The sequence below is a fragment of the Nicotiana tabacum genome, chromosome 3, assembly GCF_000715075.1.
Source record: "Nicotiana tabacum cultivar K326 chromosome 3, ASM71507v2, whole genome shotgun sequence".
Classification (NCBI taxonomy): domain Eukaryota; kingdom Viridiplantae; phylum Streptophyta; class Magnoliopsida; order Solanales; family Solanaceae; genus Nicotiana; species Nicotiana tabacum.
In genome coordinates this window covers 119,860,236-119,883,171 of record NC_134082.1, presented here as the reverse complement: position 1 = coordinate 119,883,171, position 22,936 = coordinate 119,860,236, and the positions used below count along the sequence as shown (strand labels likewise).

The following is a 22,936-nucleotide window of genomic DNA, read 5'->3' as shown; positions in this document are numbered from 1 at the left end:
AGTATTTATAAGTTGGTGTCTAGCATGACCGTGAGTCTTTATATTGCGGATATTCTGATTTTGTTGTATCTTCCATGCCTTATGACGATTTTCTATATATTGTAACAAGCATGTGAAAGAAATTTTGGTCCTTGCACTTCGAGGAGTGTTGGCTCGAGTTATAATATGAATTGTGAAAGTATACGAGATGATTGAACCCCTATGGAGCATTGGCTCAGGTGGTAAGTGAGATAAAAGGTGAAAGTGAAAGAAAGAGAAAGAATTATTAAATTTCTCCCTTGCCGGGATGTTTGTTGCTTTGTTGATTATCTCTCTTGCCAGGATGCTGAGAATATTGATATTGTTCCCTTGCCGGGATTAGCTGCTTAATTGTATTCCCTTGCCGGGATTCCTACCATTATTTGTCTACTCCCTTGCCCCTTTGTTTGTGATTGTTGTTTGGGTGAGGAAGAGTGTTAAAGCACGAAGGGTGATGTCGTGCAAATTGTTGACTTTTGATTCTTGTTGATATTCTGGCTTTGCTGCTTCTTTCTGTTATTGAGGATTTCTATTTGAAATTGTTATCTCCCCATAGCATGTTTCCCCTTCCCACATTGATTGGTTATTTCTGTATCTCTTTTCTGTTGTATATATATATATATATATGAACTGTATAGGTCTATTTGGAGTCTGGTCCTAGCCTCGTCACTACTTCGCCGAGGTTAGGCTGGACACTTGCCAGCACATGGGGTCGGTTGTGCTGATACTACATTCTATGCTCTTTTGCACAGATCCAGGTCTTGGATAGCAGGAGTAGCGCGGGGGTTCGCCTTCAGTCCAATGAGACACCGAGGTAGCCTTGCAGGCGTCCGCAGGCCTGGCGTTTCCTCTATCTTTTATTCCAGTCTGTTATCTCCTGTATTTCGAGACAAACAACTTATATTTTTTTTTCTTTAAAATGGTTGTATTTAGTACTCTTAGAAGTCCGTGAGTAATGTGACACCAGTTCTTGGGTAAAGGCATATGTTGATTCTCGCATTATGGTTTCATATTCTTTAATTTAAGTCTTCCGCATAATCATTTAAATTCCGTTGCTTTCATGTTGTCACTGATAATTGATAAAAGAACAAATTGTTAATGAAGTAAGCAGTTAAAGATTGACTTGCCTAGCTCGCACTAGTAGGCGCCATCACGACTCCCGAGGGTGGGAAATCCGGGTCGTGACAAAACTGTTTCCAATGGCTTTGAAGAAGAGCTAATAAGTAGAATACAAGTATATGTACCAGACTTTTATAATGAATCGCCTCCTATTTAAAGCATTCATGCAATCGTGCATTGCTAAATACTAAAATGTTGTAGAACTCACAAATGTCTTAATAGAACAGAGCAGGATAGCAATGTTAAGAACATCTCCATTTAATAATATTCCATCGTATAATACAGTTGCATGGCAATGTCAGAACTAATTTAGAACATCTTTATGCTTCACCCGCCTAGTATTTTCTAGAAATAGTAGGGAATGAAGTGATACTTCATCTTCATTGAGTTAAAATATCAGATCTGTATGGGTCAAAATCTGACCATAAGATGGTTGTTCTTAAAAGGAACTATAAGGGGTCGATCGAGCCATAGTCGTGCCCACGGGGCGTGATAGCAAAAAGCACCTCGGCCATTGCCGGGGCCAAGCCATCAGAAAGCTTACATCACAGAACAAGCATAATATTTGGGCAAGTAATGACGGGGTAAAATCATGAGAAAGTACGCAGGTTAAAGACCATTGGATAAACGGAAAAATTGTTAAAATATATAGAGAGGGGGGAGGACCAACAAGGGGCCTCAGCCCAGAGCTGGCTACAACATTTATAGTCATCATTATGGAATCAACAATGAGAGATCTCTTAGTCATCAACAGGTTTCTCTCTTCTCCTTCTGTGCTCTTACGAGTATGGTGCAAGCATGTCATAGATGTAAGCTTATCATTTACATTTGATGTATGATAATTATCTTAAGAAATATTACACAAGTTTGTTCTTCTTAGACTTTTCTATTCAATATGTTTGGATCTAGAGTTAATTATGTTCGGCTAAGATTTACCTTCTATCTCTCTATTAATTAGTTTAACTAAAAGGTCTAACACTTTTTTGGTCAAACAATTTGGCACCGTCTGTGGGGATTTCTTAGCCAAATTCTTTAGTTTCCTTTAGATCTAGAACCAACCAAGTATTACTTCTAGGATGCTACAATCTCACCATCTTGGTGACAACACAAACTAAAAAAAATGGTAGATAAGTCAATCTAGGTCAGATCCCTACAGAAATAGGACCACAGTTATTATGTGCCTAACATGACCGTGGTCCCATGCGATGTATTCACCCTGTGTACCAACCTGTACTTCCGCCCCTTGAGAGGGGACGATAAGCCACCGCATGACCCTTTGGGAGATAAGGCATATCCCGCATTATTTTCGTAACACGCACGCTGAATAATTATAAATAAAGCATGACATATCTCCTTTATTGTTTACACATATCGGACTGGGACTCGGCCTCGGTGTCCTTACGGGTGAGGTAAGCCTAACTCACGAGAAGTCTAGACGTAGTTAAATGGCGAAGCAAAAACGTGGCTGCAAAATCAGAAACCATTGTTCGACCATTAGGCGGAGCAAGTAACCCTATAATGTTGTTCCTCCTCTCACCAACTCGCTAGGCCGAGGTAACAAACAATTTCATTTGGGTTTATCTTCAATCTTTTGATTGGTTCGAAATAGGAACGCAAGCACTCGCATAAGTATGCGAACGACAGACCAACGCCGCCAAAACACCCCAGGAAACGTACAACATCCTCCAATGAAAGCAAAGTTAAGCAAACTATAACTCACCCAGGAAACGTACAACATTCTCCGATGAAAGCAAAATAAGGCAAACTAGGACTCACCTAGAAAACGCTTAGTATTCCCAAGTAAAGACAAAGCCAAGCACTCTGGGCTCACCCCGACGCACGCGTGAATAGTACGACGACGTGTAATATTCCCCAAAAAAGAAGAGAAGAATTCGACCTCGCTCGAATATTCGACCTCGCTCGAATTACAACAGGTTACTATTTCGATCTTGCTCAAAATAACACCCATACGGCCATCGCCAAAGGAAGAATTCGACCTCGCTCGAATTACAACGAGTTACTATTTCGATATCGCTCGAAATAATACCCCTGCGGCCAACGGCCATCGCCAAAGGGAGAATTTGGCCTCTCTCGAATTACAACGGGTTACTATTTCGATTTTGCTCGAAATAACACCCCTACGGCCAACGGCCATCGTCAAAGGAAGAATTCAACCTTGCTCGAATTACAACGGGTTACTATTTCGATCTTGCTCGAAATAACACCCCTACGGCCAACGGCCATCGCCAAAGGGAGAATTCGACCTCGCTCGAATTACAATGGGTTACTATTTCGATCTTGCTCGAAATAAAACCCTTACGGCCAACGGCCATCGATAAAGGAAGAATTCGACCTCGCTCGAATTACAACGGGTTACAATTTTGATCTTGCTCGAAACGGCCAACGGCTATTGCCAAAGGGGGAATTTGACCTCGCTCGAATAACAACGGGTTACTATTTTGATTTTGCTCGAAATAACACCCCTACGAGCAACAGCCATCGCCAAAGGAAGAATTCAACCTTGCTCGAATTACAACGGGTTACTATTTTGATATTTCTCAAAATAACACCCTTATGGCCAACGGCCAACGCCAAAAGAAAAGTTCAACTTCGCTCGAGTTATAACAGGTTATAAGCCGGCCACCGTCGAATAAAAGGTAAAGTTCGAACTTGTTCAAATATAAGTCAGAAATTTTCACCCAAAATGGCGACTCCAAATTCGAACACGTTCAAACAAGTCAGAAATCGACATCGCTCCAGACGGCAATTCCAAGTTCAACCCTGCTCAAATACATATGAAAAAGTTGACCTCGAATGTTCAAGTCAAAACTACTTCGTCCAAAATGGCGAATCCAAATTCAACCTCATTTGAATCAAGGATGATTCCGCCTAAAGCGACAAATCAAAAGTCAACCTCGCTCGGACGTGCAGATCCGAAGCAACATCATTAGGACTCGCACGGGAGGATCCTACTCGACCCGAGCAAGATCGAATTCCCAAATCAAAAAATCAGGGACTCATCAAAAACAAAAAAAATTCGAAGGTCTACGTCAAAACAAAAAGATATGTAACAAGCAAGAGGAAGAAAAAGAAAATCAAAAGATACACAAAGGCGAAGGAACTGTTTTATTTATATCTACATGCGCAACGGCCGCACCTTACAAAAGGCCGAAACATGCCCTAAAAAAAAGAGACGAAAATGAACAAAAAAGAAGAAGACGAAAACGAACAACAGAAAAAATTATTATAAAAGTTGCAGCAACTTTTCACTCGTCCTCATCACTATCATTCTCCCCATCATTCTTTTAAAGCAACCCACCATCAGCATCGTCACCAGCCTCCAATGTCGCAGGGTCGTAGCCGCAATTGATACAAGCCTCGTGCGCCTTCGCCCAAGCTTCTTCAACGGCAACTTTAGAAACATTGCCCGCCTCCCACAAGCCTTTGTATATGTTTCGTTGGGCCTCGACATGGACCCACAACTCATGCAAGTGACAAGGAACAGCGGCAGAGGCAGATTCAACTTGAGCCAACAACTGTGCTCTCTCAGCCTCGAGTGCCACGACCTAGTCCCCTAGGCTCGAAACCTCCCGGTCAATCTCGCCAATGCGCTCCTCGAGCCGGGCCTCCCTCAGTGTGGCCGTTGCCCTTTCAGATTCCTGCTCAGATTGGAGGACGCGGAAAGTGTCCTCTAGCGCCGCCGCTCTCGCCAAAGCCGACGCCCGAGCGTTCTCAGAATTTCCCATCTCGACCACTTTCCTCTCCAGCTCGGCCAACTTCCCCATCCATTCTTCACTCAAAGCTTCGACTCTGGTGGCATTCTGCTCAAGTTCAGCTTGTAACGACAACACCTTTGCCTAAAGATGATCACATTCCGCAGTGACCCCCTTTTCCCAACTCAAGCTCTTCGTCTTTGGCATGGAGCAGCTCCTCGAACTCACTGCATCTGCGGATAGACTTACATCAGCTCCTAATCCTTTTTCTCCAATTCCTCACTGAGGAACTAGGTGCCAGTACTCGTCCTGAGCCGCTCATGCATCTCACGGCATTTATTGCGATACCGCCGATACTTTTCAAGCATCTTCAGAAAGATCTTGGCTCACGTCTCGGCCCTGGGAGCACTCTCGATCTCCAGCAGGTAAAACTAAAAACAAAGAGAAGAAAAGAGTCGATGAAGGCCGTCACAAAAAAAACAAAGAAGAGGAACTTACCTTCAGGCCCATTGCTGCCACACCACATGACAATTCGGCATCGTTGACATCCTGAAAAGCTCCGCCTTCTGCGGTCGAGCATAGAAGGTCAAACTGTGGCATAAAATCCACTGTGTCTCGCAGAAGGTTGAGGTCCGACGGAATTTCGAGTATTGGGAAGGACCTCTCGCTCTTACCGCAGTTCGGGTAAAACCCTCCTCGAATATCCTAACGTCATTAGGATCGAGGTTGGATTCAGACTCCTAATCATGAACCATGATGCCTTTTCCCTTCTCTTCGACCGAAGAAGAAGTGCGGTTCGGCTGAGATGTCGAAGGGCCGCCCAAGACAGCGACAGTAGCCTCGAGACTCCGTCTCTCTACCACATCAACCTGTTGACCTCTCACAACAGGTGTAGCCTCTGCGGCCGGGTTGGCACCACCGTTAGTTGCAGGCATCGCCAAGGAAGGGTCACCCCTCGATGATATTTCGGTTTGAGGAGCCACTTCCAACTCCACCCATCGTCTTTTCGACGGGGCCTCTCCACTACCAGCACGAGAAGATTCGCCAATTGAGCGAACAGTAGGAACCAGAGTCTCTAGTTGAGGAGTAGTCTCCACGAATGCGGCTCCGACCGCAGGCGCAGATAGGGTATTAGCTCTCGGTGCTGGCCGGGTAGCGGCCCTCAGAGCAGGCTGGGCAAGGGGCGTCGGTTGATGGAATGCGAGCGGAGGAGCCCTCACCCTTCGCACTCTCCCTGTCAACAAATACAGACGATCATATGAAGACAAGGTTAAACCATGAGGTAAAGAATAAAGAAAAATTACAGCGGGCCGACTCACCGGTGAGAGGCTTGCGCCCATACTTCTCATGGAAGGACGCCCATTCATGAATCCCCATTGTATGGGGGAGAATTGCGCCCACCCACTCGCGGATATCATCAACTAACGAGGGAGGTGGTCCCTTGGCTGCAAAAGCAAAAATAAGTCCTTAGCAATATCACCTGATAAAGAACGATCGACGACCGCCTTAAGAGGAATTACAAAATAAATAAAGGAAAATTCACGAGCGAAGTTCCACGACTCTGGGAACCCTGCCGAGTCCGCCACAAGGTGCTCTGTCCGCACATAGAAATAGCTTTCTCAGAAGTGGCGATTATCCGTATCGTCCATCTTCACCACTAAACCTTGGTTCCTCGATAAAGCATATAAATCACTGAACCCCGAAGAAAGTGAGGGGCAAAGATGTGAAGCATGTGCCTCAAGGAAATTCCTCGTCTAGCAAGCTCCGCGTACTTGATAAGCATGAGGAAGAGTTTGTACACATATGGAGAGAGTCGTAGAAGCGGCAAAAGTCTACCAACAGAGAGGGGAGAGGAAGCGTGTATCCGATAACAAAGGGGTACGCGTAAAATGCGTAGTACCTTGGGCGGTGCAGATGAACAATGTCCTCCCATGCCGCCGGTACCATTTCAATATGAGAAGGGATTCCCCACTTGGCCTTGAGCGCCGTAATCGCCGCTTCATCCATATTGGAAGGAACATGATCCGGTTTATCTCTGGCAGGGCTGTTAAAATCTGTCCTCATTTTCCTCGGGCAGGGAACTATCTCATCCAATGTCGGAAACCCCTCGTCTTCCACCACCTCCATTCCCTCTTCAAGAAGGGGCACGTCATTTTCCGGTATCGGAGCTTCAACAAATCTATCAGTCTGAGAAGAAGTACCAGCCATTTGTCTCTCTCGAACGGTGAGGGAAAAGAAATAAGGGTCCCCTCGAATTTTGTCGAAAGCAAAAGTATGAAGGAGAAGAGGAAGACGAAATTCGCAAAGTTTCTTTCTCAGGTAAATTGAAAAATGCAACAGTCAAATAAGAGATTCCCCCTATTTATAGGAACGTAGATGTCCTGAGCAGAAAACCCAAGAGCCGACAATCAAAGAACTGAAAGGGCACGGAAAAACGATATGGTGCCTAGGAAACATGCGCCATAATGATACATAATGGGTATTCATGATACCCCGAATCGATGCAACGATTCAGCTCCGAACTGACGTTACGGTCCGATGATACTACTGAAGCATCACGTCGCCACCTCGCCTTAAGGACCTCGTCCAACGCATAATGTTCAGATTTCTCCTAACTTTAGAATCAACAGAATCTGTCCATCGAGCTCGCCAAGAGGCGACCCCGACGGACGGAGGGACTAACTGTATGGGTCAAAATCTGACCATAAAGTGGTTGTTCTTAAAAAGAACGATAAGAAGTCGACCGAGCGGTAGTCGTGCCCACGGGGCGTGATAGCAAAGAGCACCTCGGCCATTGCCAGGGCCAAGCCATCAGTCACAGAAAAAGCGTAATGTTTGGGCAAGTAATGAAGGGTACAGTCATGAGAAAGTACGTCGGTTAAAGACCATTGGATAAAAGGGAAAATTGTTAATATATATAGAGGGGGGAGGACAAACAAAGGGCCTTAGCCCTGATCTGGCTACAACATTTATAGTCATCATTATGGAATCAACAAGGAGAGATCTCTTATTCATCAACAACTTTCTCTCTTCTCTTTCTGTGCTCTTACGAATATGGTGCAAACCTGTCATAGATGTAAGCTTATGATTTACATTTGATGTATGATAATCATCTTAAGAAATATTACACAAGCTTGTTCTTCTTAGACTTCTGTACTCAATATGTTTGGATCTAGAATTAATTATATTTGGCTAAGATTTACATTTTATCTCTCGATTAATTAGTTTAACTAAAAGATTGAACCCCTTTTTGGGTCAAACAAGATCGATCTCTAACAAGGCACTACACAAGCAGTACTCTAGATAAAAAGATTACCAGTACAAACATTTCCATCAGGGCCAGCGCGAACATAAAAAATTAGGAGATACATTTGTTTAATGCAATCGAAATGGGTCTGTGTAGTTTAAAAGCTAATACAAATAGCAGAGCGAGATTAAGTTAGTGTTTGGATATAGATTTAATTGAAACTTAAAAATATAAGTTTTGAAATATGAGATTATTTATTTATTTATTTATTTATTTTTGACGAGGGTCTTTCGGAAACACCATCTCTACTTTCATAAGGTAGGGATAAGGTCTGCATCCACACTACCCTCCCTAAATCCTACTTATGGGATTTCACTGAATTTTTTGTTGTTGTAAATGAAAAATAGTTTTTGAAAATAAAGAATTTAAAGTTTTATGAGTAGAAAACTTTAAAAACTACTCTAAAATTGTTTTTGGAATTTGAACATTTTATTTTTAAAATCTTTCAAAAAATGGTTCAAGTTTATAAACAAACAAATACTTAAAAAGAAAATTAGAAAAAAAAATTCTAAATTTTATGACCAAACGGGAGCTAAATCAATTCCTCTACACAAATTTAATAAAAGAGTATATATAATCACTCCATCCAAGTTCCCCGTGGTTTTCGAGGTTGTGGTTCTCAATTATGTTTACCGAGCCAGATATCTTGACTTGAAATCAAGAGATCTTGGACACGAAAAGGTGTAACATAACCTATGTTTTGTGCAATGAAACCGGCAAGAAAATAATCACTATTATTTTTATTTCCACAGTGGGCGCCAAACTGTTTACCGTGAAAATGGTAACAACAATTAAATTTGTAAATGAGATTCTAAAAATACGTGATCTATTTTTATGCTAGTTGTTAGAGCAGATGATGCTAGGAATATGAAGTTTAATGATGAAATGCAAGCTAAAACGAAGTAGTAATCAAACCGAGAGGCCTGCTGCTCGGGTATAGGATTGGTCATTGGGGGACCTCGGGGTCGATATCCGGGTCGAGCTCAAGCTATCGGGGATAGTTGGGAATGGGATAACAGTTAGGTTATGATCAAACAAAGCTCTATATGGCCAAGCCCAAGCGATAAATAAAGAACAAGTAAGAAAGCAATAAATGCTAAAGTGGCCTCGAGCCGGTGAGAACGAGCAAGTTAGAAAGAAGAGAGAGAGAGAGAGATTATTGTACTTGAGTAGAATAGTTGGATCTCTACTTTACAGGGTGTTAGCGACTCCCCTTTTATAGGAGGGGGGAGCCCAAACTTAGTATAAGATACATTGTGTGATAAAGGAAATAGGATGGGACAACCGACTAGCTTTATGACGTATACATGTGCCGATGTCGAGCTGCTCAAATAGACCCAATCGACCCTGGATGCATTCTTAGAGAGATTCCCACGTTTGTCGGGACTTCAGTCGGCATTATCCTTGGCTGGGCATCGACAGATCTTAAGGGAAGTGACCGGCTCGAGATCCCGGGCCTTTGGGATCACCTTCTAAAGCTTGGTTTCTCCGCACACAGATAGTCTTCGTGTTTCTTAGAAGGAAGTGATAAGAAATGATTCTGACACCCCACTTCTCGGTCTCCCATAACGACGTCACACTAATCGACTCAGCTTCCATGAATGCATTGATTGCGCCTACTATTACGCCTTTCGAGGGCGGTAATGGCGCCTTCGGTTACTTTGCCCCCCTATAAAAGGGGCTTCTTATGGTTGGCTTCTCATTCAAGCTTCTTTGATACCCATCTTTTCCTCCTTTCCTGCTATCTTTAGTTTTTTCCATCTCGTTATACGGGCCTCAAGATCTTACATCATGTGTGCCTTGGCCCAACTCTCGATCCCTTTTTGGTTGGACGAAGTTGTGCCGCTATGATGCTATTGTTGTTGTTGTTGCAGTCACCGTTAGCTCGGGGCGATGAGGCAGAGGGTCGATTTCCTCCGACCCAGGGAGATACTTTGGATCATGCACCACTGCTCAAGAGAGGGCTCGGATTATACACCGCTGCTCACCCTCCTCCCTCGGCTCGGCGCGTTACACCCCTGTTGGATTCCTAGGGGTATGGCGACAGTCTCTGCTAGTTGTTTCCTCCCGGGCCGAGGCAACATCTCAAGAAGTGGCTTCAAAATGGTAGTACTGGCGGAGTTTGTACTAGCCAAATTTTTCACCCAGCCACTTCTTGTCTTCTTCCGGCCTCTCCTTCGTCATTTTGCTCTTCTCCCCTGCCTTCCTCTTCTATATCCTTTCTTTTGAAGATTCCATTCCGAGAAGATTAGGATGGGGTCCTCGAGGGGATTGGATTTGGAAGATATTGTCTTTGAGGTCATACACCTGAGAGGATGATGACGAAGATGTCGTATTTAGGGAATAGGCTAGATTCTGCATATCCTTTGAACTTCTTTATTTTTACGCAAGGATCTCCCTGCGGGCTTTTGTAATCATATGTAAGGACGTCCCGAGGGTCGTTGTAAGCAGACATTTTTATAAATACAAAGATATTCCCTGATTCCTTGCTTCGATACTTGTTGTATTTCTTTATGTTTTTGGCAGCCCTGAATGCAGGATCTTGTTTTGTCGTCTGTGATACTGACCTCGGATGTGAGTATTCTTCCCAGCCCTTGGTTGACAAAAATGGCTTCGTGCGCGGGTCCTTCATGGTTTCTCGAACTGAACTCGAATAAGGCCAATAACCTCGGGCCGCCGGGACTCGATATTTGCGTGGAGGCGTGGATAATGTTTTCGGGCCTCATAATAACCCTTGGAGAAGAAACTTGCTCGAGGACCCGCGGACCAGGGACGCTGGTGACTTCCTGAAGGCAGTCTCTGAATGGAGGCCTGTTCGTGCTCGGGCCATCCTAGACAACACCCGGAGCTCGTTTCGTATGGGTGTTTGTTAAAAAAGACATTTGTTTCTTCGCAAGCTAGTTTCCCTTGACGGAGGCCTTTGAAGTTGTATGCCAATCTTGTGTTGGTGAAGGCGTTGTTGGCCTTCTGGAGCATTGTCTTACTATGACAGAGGTCTTCGAGGTTTAGCATTACCTCGAGACTGGAGGTGGTGCTGATGGTTGGTGTCTTTGGTTGGCTTTGAATCATTGCCGCTCTCCCCATATATAATGTGATGCTACTTCTGCCTTCCCGGGGGTCATCGGAGTCTGCTGACTCCATAGTGCCGGTGGATCATTCCTTTAACGGTTGTTATTTGGGGGACGACAGAGATCGGGCACGGACAAGTCGCTCTGCTCGGGTGTTAACCGCTGATACCATACCTTTGGAACCCGCACTATTTGTTTTAAAAATGGAGCAATACTCTTTAGGTGGAACGCCCCGTGCTTTGCCAGCTCTGCTTACGACGATAGAAAATTTAGTAGTCGTGCCTTCCTTCCTCCGTCGCGTTTGTATGGGCGTTGTTGGTATTGGACAGTCCTTCAGGGGCGAGGTTGTGCCCCCTCTGGAGAGGGAGGAGTTGTAGGCTTCCGAGCTAGGGGATAGTGGTGATAAATGAGATATGCGCTCATAATGCGATGGAGCTTTTAACGGGGCAAGACGGGTCTGTGCTTCTGAGGAGAGCGCATCATCCGAGCCTGCTGTTCCTGGGGTCCTAGGAGCGGTCGTTTCTTCGAGTGATTATGCCCTAGCCGGGGTTGGTTCTTTCGGGCCAAAAAAAAGGGTTGGGCTAACAAGAGTGTGCTCGGCCTTCGTGGAGGTCCGCCAGCTTCATTTCGCGATGAGTTTTGGCATGATTCTTCCGTAACTCGGATCTTCCCCTTCTTATCAGGTTTTCCCTCCGTAAGACTTCGATAGGCTCAGGTTTGAGCTGCTCCGCCTAGGGGCTAGACTTCGGGGGGCCCTGGATGAGGGTAAGTCCCTTAGGCTCCTTGGCGAGGAGAAGGAGGAGTTGAGTCGGTGCACTAGCGGTTCGGGACGTATCGGAGCTCGCATTACAAAAGCCCTTTGATGTGGCAGGTGAATTTTTGTGGGAAGCATTTCGCCTTTCCAACCTTTGAGGTTAGGCTTTTGCTTATTTTTTAGTTGCAGAAAAAAAAGGCGAAAGCTTAGGAGTACCTTAGGGGTGAAGCCGACCGAGCCAGGAATGCTTGCGGTGAACTGAAGGTTTAAATGCAGGCTCAAGTTTCGATTTGAGCAGACATGATAGCGGAGTTGTAGTCTAATTCCTCGAAAGTCCGGGTTGAAAATAATCGGTTCCCGGACTGATGTAGTACTGAGTCGGGCCAAGGACGATAAGAGAGTGGCGACCCATTTAAAGGACGTCACTAACGTCCGAGCTGAGTTGGAGCGGGCCCTTGACTGTGAGAAAAGGGACGAGGGATACGTTCGTCGTAGATCTCGGGAGAGGCGTTTGAAGAGACCCGCACCAGGGGTTCCGACCTCTTGGAAGGGTTTGCTCGAGCGAAGGCGGTCGAGCGTGATGCTTGATTGCTTCTTGCCGATGCCACGGAGACGAGACTGGGGCCGGTAGGCCGTAACCTTTTGGGGTGGAGAGTAGATTTTGCCGCCTTGTATTTGCTGTTTGTAGAGCATGTTTGTAAATGGAGAGCGCGTCTTTCGCGTATATATACAATAAGAGAAAACTTGAAGCTTTATCTCCTTCGTACATCTTTCCGCATTGCCTTTGATCAGGCAGGCTAGTTTTGGTATTTGGCAGGAACCTCATGGGTCCGGAGCTAATTAGGCAGGCCTAAAGGCTTTTAAGTGCGACTTTTGTTGTAAGTAGGCATCGGGGCCTCTATGCTTTGCCCAGCTATTTAGGCTCGATCTTTGAGCCCGACCTTGACTCGAGCTTACCAGACTCCAGCCTCATGTGCCTGCATGAGTGGATGATAATCGTTTTTATTTCTTTCCCTCGGGCGTTTGTTGTTTTAACTATTTTGGGTCCAGTCTTAGAGTCGCGTTGCGACTCAAGCTTCAATTGACCCTCAAGTTTTTTCGTGCCTGCATGGGCGGATGACGATGGTTTCCATTTCTCGCCTTTGGCCGTTTGTTGTTTCAATTATTTTGGGTCCAGTCTCCAAGTCGTGTTGCGATTCGAGCTTCAATTGATCCTCAAGTTTTTTCGATTTTCAAGCTGGCGACAGTGGCTCTTATGCTGTTTAGTCGTTAAGACCTTTTAATATGCGGCCCGGAGGCTTATATGGTTAACTATTTTGGATTCGGCATCCGAATCGGGTTACGACTCGAGCTCATTTTAATCCTCAAGTTAACAATTTTCAAGCTGGCGACAATGGCTCTTACGTTGTTTGGTCGTTGCGACCTTTTAGTGTGCGGCCCAGACGCTTATTTGGCCGGCGACAATGGCTGTTACGATTTTGCCCGTAGGCATTTTGTAGGCTTTGTATTCCTCTTGTTAAGGTCTTTTTGAAAAAAATTTACCTGACCCATCGTCGGTTCGAGAAGAACCTCGATTTCAAGTTGTTAGCGGCGATGTTTGAGCACCTCGGGAGGTTTTTAGCTCGTAGGATGAGTAGGTCGAAGCCTTGTGATTTGGTGCTGACATGGTCGAAGCTCGTTTGCCTGTTCAGGGAAGCATGTTTTAACTGGTTCTTTCCAAAGTATATTCGAAGTAGTGGCCTACAATTTTGTTTAGCGACGATCGGGCATCCCCGAGTCGCGTAAATTTGGCTGGATCAACCATTTTGACCATAGTCATATGTGTTTGGCCGGAGCCATTTTTGATCCAGAGTGATAGTTTAGGCGTCTACACCGAGGGTATGCCCTTTCGGGATTCTTACAAATGCGACGTATAGCCTAAACTTTGAGATTTTGAGTTTTATGCATGTAGTAAGGTCTTACAAAATTGTTCATGCCTGTTGAGGTCTTACACTTTGTGCTGCTTTGTAGAATAGATCTAGTTATGCCGAGTTTGCCCGTTCGGGGTCTTACGGCCTCGGGTTTCCCAGTGTAAGGCGTTTGGCGACAGTCTCTGAGTCATCGAGTTTGCTTAGGCCCGAAAGCCGTTATTCATGAGCTCGGAGTTACCTTGCTGGGGATTTATGAGCCCGGAGTTCTGACCTGGGTCGTGCAGGTGCCAAATTGTTAACGCTAAGTCTCCGAGTACTTTGGGGCCCATTCGGTGGAGGGAACCCTGTTGCGAGTATGCTGAACTTTCTTTTGTTGGAGTACGAGGTGCTTTTAGTGGCAGATACCCTTCGATTCATTTATGTAAACATATATTGTTGTGTTGAATCGATCTATATTAGATCGAATTTGATCGCTCGATGATTTTCATGTTGCCTTGCCTGAAGTTTTTGTGGCTTCAAAGCTTCGACCCGGAGGCCGTCTGAGCATTTGAACTGCTGGCGTCCATTCTCGAGTTTTCGGGACGTTTTTGGTGAAAGAATTTGTTACCTTACTCAGAGGAGGAGTCTTCTTTTTTCTTTTGACAAAAGGCATTCTTTGATTGCTCGATATAATAGTACATGTATTCGCCGACGGGGGCCTAACTATATGGTCATGGCTCATTCGACCGTTCGGTCCGATACATTATTTTCCCATGGGAACCTTATTTGGCATTTCCAAAACTCCTTCGAGCAGGTAGCTTTCCGGAGGAATGCCACTCGCTATTCAAAAGTTGGCTGCAAGGGAAGTCTTGAGCATTTTGCGGAGTTCCCCTTTAGGCAGCTCGCAGATGTTGCCTCGTTAAAAACCTTGTCGGTAAAAACCCTTCTTTTGGGACAAAAACTAGGTCAAAGGAAAAGAGTGCAACGAGTGCATTTTTAGAGCCTTGAGGTCTTCCGACAGCGCTAGCGTTCCGGCAGCTCTGGGTGCCTACATAGGGGTTAGTTCCAAATTTTAAAATAAAAAGGGAGATGGTCTACCTTGAAGTGAGATATGTTGGCGATGCCTCGGGATTGGTTCGTTATAATTGCCTGGGGCGGAGATGCGGCGTGGATTTCTACTTCGTTTTGTTAAGCTCGACCGAGGGTGAGGCCCGATCCGCTTTTTGGTTTATTCAGTGGCGGAGGTATGAGCGTTGGTACCTCATCGTGTATTGCGAACATTTCCCATGCCGCGTGTTGTTCCCCATAGACAATTTTGATCCCGTCCTTTTTTGGGAATTTTACCATCTGGTGGAGGGTGGGTGGTAATACTCTCATGCAGTGTATCCACGGCCGCCCAAATAAGGCGTTATACCTCATATCTCCCCCGATGACATGGAATTTGGTGTCTTGGGTTGTGCCGACCATAGTAATTGGAAGGACGATTTCTCCTTTTGTTGTTTCGCTTTCCATGTTGAATCCATTCAGGACCCGAGTGGTAGGCACGATTTGGTCGAGCAGTCCGAGTTGTTCTATCACCCTTGACCTGGCAATATTGGTCGAGCTACCTGGATCCACGAGTACACGTTTTATCTAAAAAAAATTTACAAGGAAGGAAATTACCAGGGCATCGTGTGGGGCTGAGACAGGGCCTCGGTATCCTCTTCGCTGAATGTGAGGGCTTCTTTGGGGATATATCCCCGAGTCTGTTTTTCTCTAGTGATGGATATTTTTGTTATTTTTATCACGGGTTCCTGTGGGACATCGGCGCCCCCCATGATCATGTGGATGACATGTTGCGGCTTGTTTGCCTCGTTTTTCTTGGTTGCCTCCATTTCTCGGAACTGGTTTTTGGCCCGATCGCTAAGGAATTCCCGGAGGTGTCCTTTGTTGAGCAGTTGATCCACCTCCTCTCGTAGTTGATAGCAATCTTCGATCCCGTGGCCGTGCATGTTGTGGAACTCGCATACTAAGTTGTAATTCCTCTGCGAAGGATCCGACTGTATCGGTTTGGGCCACTTGGCATCTCTGATCTTACTGATAGCGAACACGATGTCCGACACATCGACGCTGAAGTTGTATTCCAATAGGTGGGGTGCATTCGTTGGCACTATGTTTCAATCAAACCTGGTTCTATTGATGAGCCCTCGAGGGTCCTGTCCTCGGTCCACCCTTCGATTGCTGCGAGGTAGGTTGCGCTTTGGGGCCTTCCGCCTATCTTCGAGGTACGGCTGGTACCTTTCTTTTTTGGCTTTGATTCCTTTGCCAGGAGTCTATTTGGGTATACTAAGCCCAGAGGGGCTCCCAACTAGTCATCCTCAGCTCTGATCTTTGATTGATACCAGTTGTGGACGTCCGACCAGGTCATGGCCGGATACTCGATCAGGTTCTACTTCAGCTGTTTTGAAGCCACCGAGCTTCGTTCGTTCGGACCTTGGGTGAAGGCCTGCACTGCCCAGTCGTCGGAGACTGGTGGTAGCTCCATCCATTCCATATGAAAGCGGGACACGAATTCCCGCAACATCTCGTTCTCTCTCTGCTTGATTTTGAAAACGTCAGACCTCTTCGTTGCTACCTTGATGGCTCCAACGTGTGCCCTTACAAAGGAGTCTGCTATAATGGCGAATGAATCTATAGAGTTAGGAGCCAAGTTGTGGTACCACATCATGGTCCCCTTCGAAAGTGTTTCTCCGAATTTTTTCAGCAATACAGACTCGATCTCGTCATTCTTTATATCGTTGCCTTTCACTGCGCAAGTGTAGCCAGTAACGTGTTCGTTAGGGTCGGTGTTACCGTTTTACTTAGGGATTCCGGAATTTTGAACTTATTTGGAATAGGCTTCGGGGTCGCTTCATCGGGGAATAGCCTCTGTATGAAGTTTTTCGAATCCAAGCCCTTGAGGATCGGGGGCGCACCCGAGATCTGATCGACCCTAGAGTTGTAGGTCTCGACCTTTTTATCGTTGGCTGCAATCATTTTCTCACCCGATTCAATCCTTTTGGTGAGGTCCTCGAGCATCTTTAAAATGACAGGGTCACCTATGGACTCCTTATTGCTTGATCTTTCGAGCACTTGCTCGGCGGGGGGAGTTGTTTCCGGCGATGCTGTACTGGGAGTCTTCGAATGGCTTTGCAACTGGGCAATGGCCAACTGTTGTGCCTGCAATATTTCAAAAATAACATGAAGACTAACTTCCTGTTCTTCCCGGGCTGGGGTTTTTTGGGCTTCCTATCGGTCGTTGTGCCGTATGCTTCTGTCAGTGTGGGAAGTTTCGTCGACTTGTTGTGCGTCTTGTGAATCCGCGTCTGCTAGAATCGGTCCGAGCGCGTTATTGGGATTCTGTGGAGGCGCTCCAACGACCGGGATAGCCACGCCATTTTTCCCGTGGTTTTTGAGGTTGTCGTTCTCGATTCTGTTTACCGAGCCAGACATTTTGACCTAAAATCAAGAGATCTTGGACAAGAAAAAGTGTGAAAGGTAACTTGCGTTTGTGCAATGAAACCAACAAGAAAATAATCACTATTATTATTAGCCCCACGGTGGGCGCCAAACTGTTTACCGTGAAAATGGTAACAATAATTAAATTTATAAATGGAATTCTAAAAATGCGTGATCTATTTTTATGCTAGTTGTTAGAGCAGATGATGCTAGGAATATGAAGTTTAATGATGAAATGCAAGCTAAAACGAGGCAGTAATCAAACCGAGAGGCCTGCTGCCCGAGTATAGGATTGGTCGCTGGGGGACCTTGGGGTCGATATCCGGGTCGAGCTCGAGCTATCGGGGATAGTCGAGAATGGGATAACAGTTAGGTTATGATCAAACAAAGCTCTATATGGCCAAGGACAAGCGATAAATAAAGAACAAGTAAGAAAGCGATAAATGCTAAAGTGGCCTCGAGCCAGTGAGAACGTGCAAGTTAGAAAGAAGAGAGAGAGAGATATTATTGCACTTAAGTAGAATAGTTGGAGCTCTGCTTTACAAGGTGTTAGCGACTCCCCTTTTTAGGAGGGGGGAGCCCAAACTTAGTACAAAATACGTTGCGCGATAAAGGAAATAGGATGGGACAACCGGCTAGCTTTATGACGTATACGTGGGCCGATGTCGAGCTGCTCAAATAGACCCAATCGGCCCCGGATACATTCTTCGGGAGATTCCCGTGTTCGTCGGGACTTCGGTCGGCATTATCCTTGGCTGGGCATCGACAGATCTTGAGGGAAGTGACCGGCTCGATATCCTGGGTCTCCGGGATCACCCTCTGAAGCATTTTGTCAAGGAGAAACTGGCCTCCCCGATTTCACGCACACAATCATTCTTTGAGACGAATGGAGTATTAGTATTCAATAACTTACTAATCTAAGAATTGTACTCCCTCCAGTTCCCAATAAGTGACTAATTTATTTATTTTTTCTAAAACAAGTGTCCAGTTATATAATAATCATGAAAAAATTCCATATATTTTTCCAAAATTACCCTTATGTACGTATCCCTAAAAAGTCATTTACTCCTCACATTTGAGAAGAGAAGTAAGTACTACTATAACTATGCTGCAACATTTAATTAAGCTAAGTTTAGTCACACTAATTATTTTTGTCTAAAATTTAGTATTTTCTTAATGGGTGTACCCAGAAAAAATTGATCACTATTACACAGTAGACCGGAGGGAATACTAATCTTTGAGACTATGCTAGTTTTACTAAGAATTATACAAGAAAAGATAGGAGGCCGAGCCCGCAAATCATAATTACCATGTAAGATTAAAAAAGAAGTTGTAAGTGTACTCAAGGGAGTCACGTGGGTAAGAGTAAAAAAGATGTAAAGGTGAAAACTTGGTAGGGAAAAAGGTAGAAAAAAGAAAGCTAACAATGGAATGAAATTAAAAAGAGAAGAGTTGAGTAATTTCAGGGCAGAGATGGTTCCTATTTAAACGTGAAAATAGAAATAGACTGCAGATAAGTGTAAAAGCCATTCCGTTGACCTTCCAAAATCTGATTCAGGCAAAACCTCCATTTGCCGGTAATCCCCTTATCCCACTCGGTTAAAAAGTTGAAAACTTGGTCCCCCCAATATTTTAAGATTTTCCCACCTCGGAAAAAGCCACTGCAATCCAATAAAAGAGACTCACTGGGATTTCAGTTTTCACATTAAAGTATTTTTTGGAGTATTTGCACTTTGCAGTGATCTTTTTATGCCTACTGATTGAGGAAAGGAAAGAGAAAGCAACATCCCAGCAGAGTAAAAAGGAAGGAGAAAGGATTTATATTGATATTGAAAGCAGGAGAAAGAGAGGAAACATAAGTTTGTTTGTTTTTGTCTTGTTCTTTATCTTCTTTCTTTACTAGTATGTTTTTTCCTCCGTTTGATTTGTCTATACCAAATCCCATTCTATAGAACCCTCTTTTTTCTCCATTACCGATCATCATCACTACAACAAAAGCAGCGAAAAAGAAAAGAAGACAAGAATCAGAGTACTCACAATGGTTTTGGGATGGCGAAGAGCTTTTTGTACATCGATCCCCAGAGATCGAGATAGTACTTCGTTCAAAGAGAAGCAAGACAACACAAACCCAACTCCTAGTCCCAGGCTCAGTTCCAAATTTGGATTTTTCTCAAACCCATCAACGCCGCGCTTACAGTCTCCGCCAGTTTCCTCTTCATTACTCCGTTGCCGGACGACCACTACAACTCCGCCACCTACTGCAACTGTTCCGGTGGCGACGGCTTCAGTGCCAGGAAGTCCAAGACTTCAATGCAAAACCAAAAACAGCCCCCGGTTTTTCAGTCGTTCTACACCATCTTCCCCTCGTTCGCCTTCCACTTTTTCTTTTCTCAAATCCAGCTTCCGCTTTCCTAAGGTATCAATAACTGTATAATACTGTTCACTATTCTGTTCATTTATGTTCTATTATATCATACAGTACACATTTCTGTACAGTAGAATCCAATTATGTGTGCAATGAGTTCGTTTTCCTAATTTTCTCTTTTTCCTGTATAGCAGACAAAGTGCGGCATATGTATACAGACGGTGAAGACTGGGCAAGGCACTGCCATTTTCACGGCTGAGTGCTCTCACAGTTTTCACTTCCCATGTATCGCAGCTCTGTTAAGGAAACAAACCGCCCTGGTGTGTCCTGTTTGCAGCAGTGAATGGAAGGAGCTCCCTCTATTATCAATACACGATACTCAAAAGCCAGTCAAAGTTGAAGAGAAGACCATTAGAGAAGTATCTCCATCTCCCAAAGCAGCAAAAATAGATGTCAAATTTACAAACGAAAACAACTTTCAGCTGGGAAGGCCTATTTTGAAGGTGTACAATGATGATGAGCCACTGATGTCTCCTACTTCTGGTGCTCGCTTCAATCCCATACCAGAATCCGATGAAGAGAATGATAATGTAGTGGAAGAATTCCAAGGATTTTTCGTGGATGCAAATGTGAAGCCGGTGAAGGAGAGGACGTCAGTAAATTTTACCAACTTCGAGGCCAGGTTATTGCCTGAAGCTGCTGTTGTGTCAGTTGGCCGGAGTTATGAAACGTATGTGATAATATTGAAACTTAAAGCACCACCGGCGTTGGCAAGGACAGCTCGAAGAGCACCTATTGATCTTGTTATGGTGCTTGATGTTAGCGGAAAAATGAAACCGCAGAATATCCAAATGATGAAACGTGCCATGAGGTTAGTAGTATCATCGCTATCCTCTTCCGATCGGCTTTCCATTGTGGCCTTCTCCACAACTTCCAAACGGCTGTTACCGTTACGGAGAATGACAGCTAACGGCAAACGATCGGCGCGTCGTATAGTGGACGCCATTGTTTCATTAGATGGAACCGGAACCAGTGCAAGCGACGCGCTCAAAAAGGCTGCGAAAGTTCTGGAAGATCGCAGAGAGCGAAACGCCGTTGCAAGCATCATGCTCTTATCAGACACTCCAAATGAACGCTCCACCACCACCACAATCTCCACCAATCAACGGTGTCAATCTTCTGTCGTATCCATCTGCACGCGCTTTAACAACTTGGAGATCCCGGTACATTCCATCGGACTGAACCAATCCAACGACGACGTTTTCACTAAATTCATCGGGGGCTTGTTAAATGTCGTTGTTCAGGATCTCCGAGTTCAGCTAGGGTTCGTGTCCGGTTCAGCGCCGGCTGAAGTAGCTGCGGTTTACTCGTACACAAACCGGCCAGCTGCTCTAGGTTCCGGTTCACTTCGACTCGGCGATTTCTACGCAGAGGAAGAGAGAGAATTGTTGGTGGAACTAAAAGTTCCCACGTCAGCAATTGGGACCCACCATGTATTGTCCGTTCGATGCTCTTACAAAGACCCGTCAACTAAAGAGCTCATCTATTGCAAAGAGCAAGCTCTTTTGGTCCCACGTCCACACGCCGTTCGATCATCAACACCTAATATCCAACGGCTGAGAGATCTTTTCGTTTCTACTCGAGCCATGGCTGAGTCAAGGCGAATGGTTGAGCGAAATGACTTGACCGGGGCGCACCACATGTTGTCCTCCGCTCGAGCTTTGCTGGTTCAGTCGAATTCTAGCTCAGCTAGTGAGTTTGTACGTGGTTTAGAAGCCGAGCGATCTGAGCTTCATTACAAAAGGCAAAATCAGTTTCAAACTCAGAGTCAATCTCAGCATCGGCGAAGAATAAACGTACAACAAAGGGAGGACGATAAAGCCGAGCCGCTTACACCAACATCGGCTTGGAGAGCAGCTGAAAGGCTAGCTAAAGTGGCTATCATGAGAAAATCGTTGAATAGAGTCAGTGATTTACACGGCTTCGAAGATGCAAGATTTTAGTTTTTTTTTTAATTATAGAAATAGGTTAAAAGTATAGGATATGAAGAAAAAAATAAAACTAAAAAAAACGACAAAGGGTACCCGACGGCTCGGCGCTTTCTGCAGAGGAAAACAACAGATAGTGAAAGAGTAAGTGGGTACCCCACATTGGGTTATTGATTGATTAAGGCAGTGTTAAGAGGGGGTGGGGTTAGAGGAGCTATGTGCTTTTGTCTTTTATTATCTCCCAAATTTTTTATAATCCTTTCTTTTAACTTTTCTTATGTAGAGATTTTAACGATGTTTAAATGGAGATGAACAGAATAATCTTTCTTCAATTTGGTGTCAGTGATTGTCCCCTTATATTTTGTTTTGTTCTCTTAAAATTTATTGATTTTGGAAATGCAAAGGAATAGCAATTGCAGAATAGCGGGATATGTTTGTTTATCGTTTATGACATTAAATAACTGAAAAACCCAACACCCTTTTTTTATACCCATTTGATATCTAGAATTAATTGGTCCAATAGTCGATATTCGCACTACATAGACCCCATTAAAAAGGAAAATATTTCCAATCATGGATATTTTCATTCTAGTCCGAGACCGCTAGTTAAGAGTGAAGAGATTCTTTGACTCTTTGTACAATTCTATTTTGCATGAAATGATTTAATTTGCTAAAGGGAGCGGCTTCAATAATTCTTGAAATGACTTTGTAGGCGTTTAGACATAAAAATTATAATTTTTGGAAAAAGTAAAATTTAGATTTAAGTTGAAATGGTATTTAGAATTTAAAATTATGTTTGGATATCCATATCACTTGAGAAAATGTTATAGTTTTGTGAGTGGAGAAAAAAGTTTTCTGAAAATTTTGAATTTTTTTTAAAAACGTACAAAATTTCATCGATAAACACTTTTTTTTTTTAAATCGGAAAAAAGGAAATTTTTTTTAAGAACAAACGGGTCATTAATGTAAGGACTTTTTTTTGTTTGAATCAAACAAAATAGATGATGTATTAGTCAAGAAATGAGACAAGACTAGAGAGGTGGGTGTTATATATATTTGTAGTATCTGTTATGATCAAAGCAAACAACTGGTGCTGTACTTTAGTTTAATCAAGGACAATATATATTGATTGAGCACACTGTATAGAGCCTGATTGCTCATCACATAACTCCAGAGAATACCTAAATCAGAACGATTCTCTACTGATCATGGGGTCACCTCTGTTGAAAACTTGCACA

At 44.3% G+C, this 22,936-nt stretch overlaps 1 protein-coding gene across 2 annotated transcripts; it reads left to right on the top strand.

Annotated features, from left to right (window-relative positions):
• Positions 1-19,002: 19,002 nt before the first annotated feature.
• LOC107813443 (E3 ubiquitin-protein ligase WAV3) lies at positions 19,003-22,030 on the top strand. 2 transcript variants are annotated; one of them, XM_016638720.2, is made up of 2 exons: positions 19,003-19,761; positions 19,905-22,030. In XM_016638720.2, exons 1-2 carry the CDS (start codon positions 19,384-19,386, stop codon positions 21,711-21,713), a joined length of 2,187 nt encoding a protein of 728 aa, XP_016494206.1. In that variant the 5' UTR covers positions 19,003-19,383; the 3' UTR covers positions 21,714-22,030. The 2 variants fall into 2 exon arrangements, with proteins under 2 accessions (XP_016494206.1, XP_016494205.1); XM_016638719.2 differs by having other exon boundaries at positions 19,056-19,761; positions 19,902-22,030.
• The last annotated feature ends 906 nt before the right edge of the window (positions 22,031-22,936 follow it).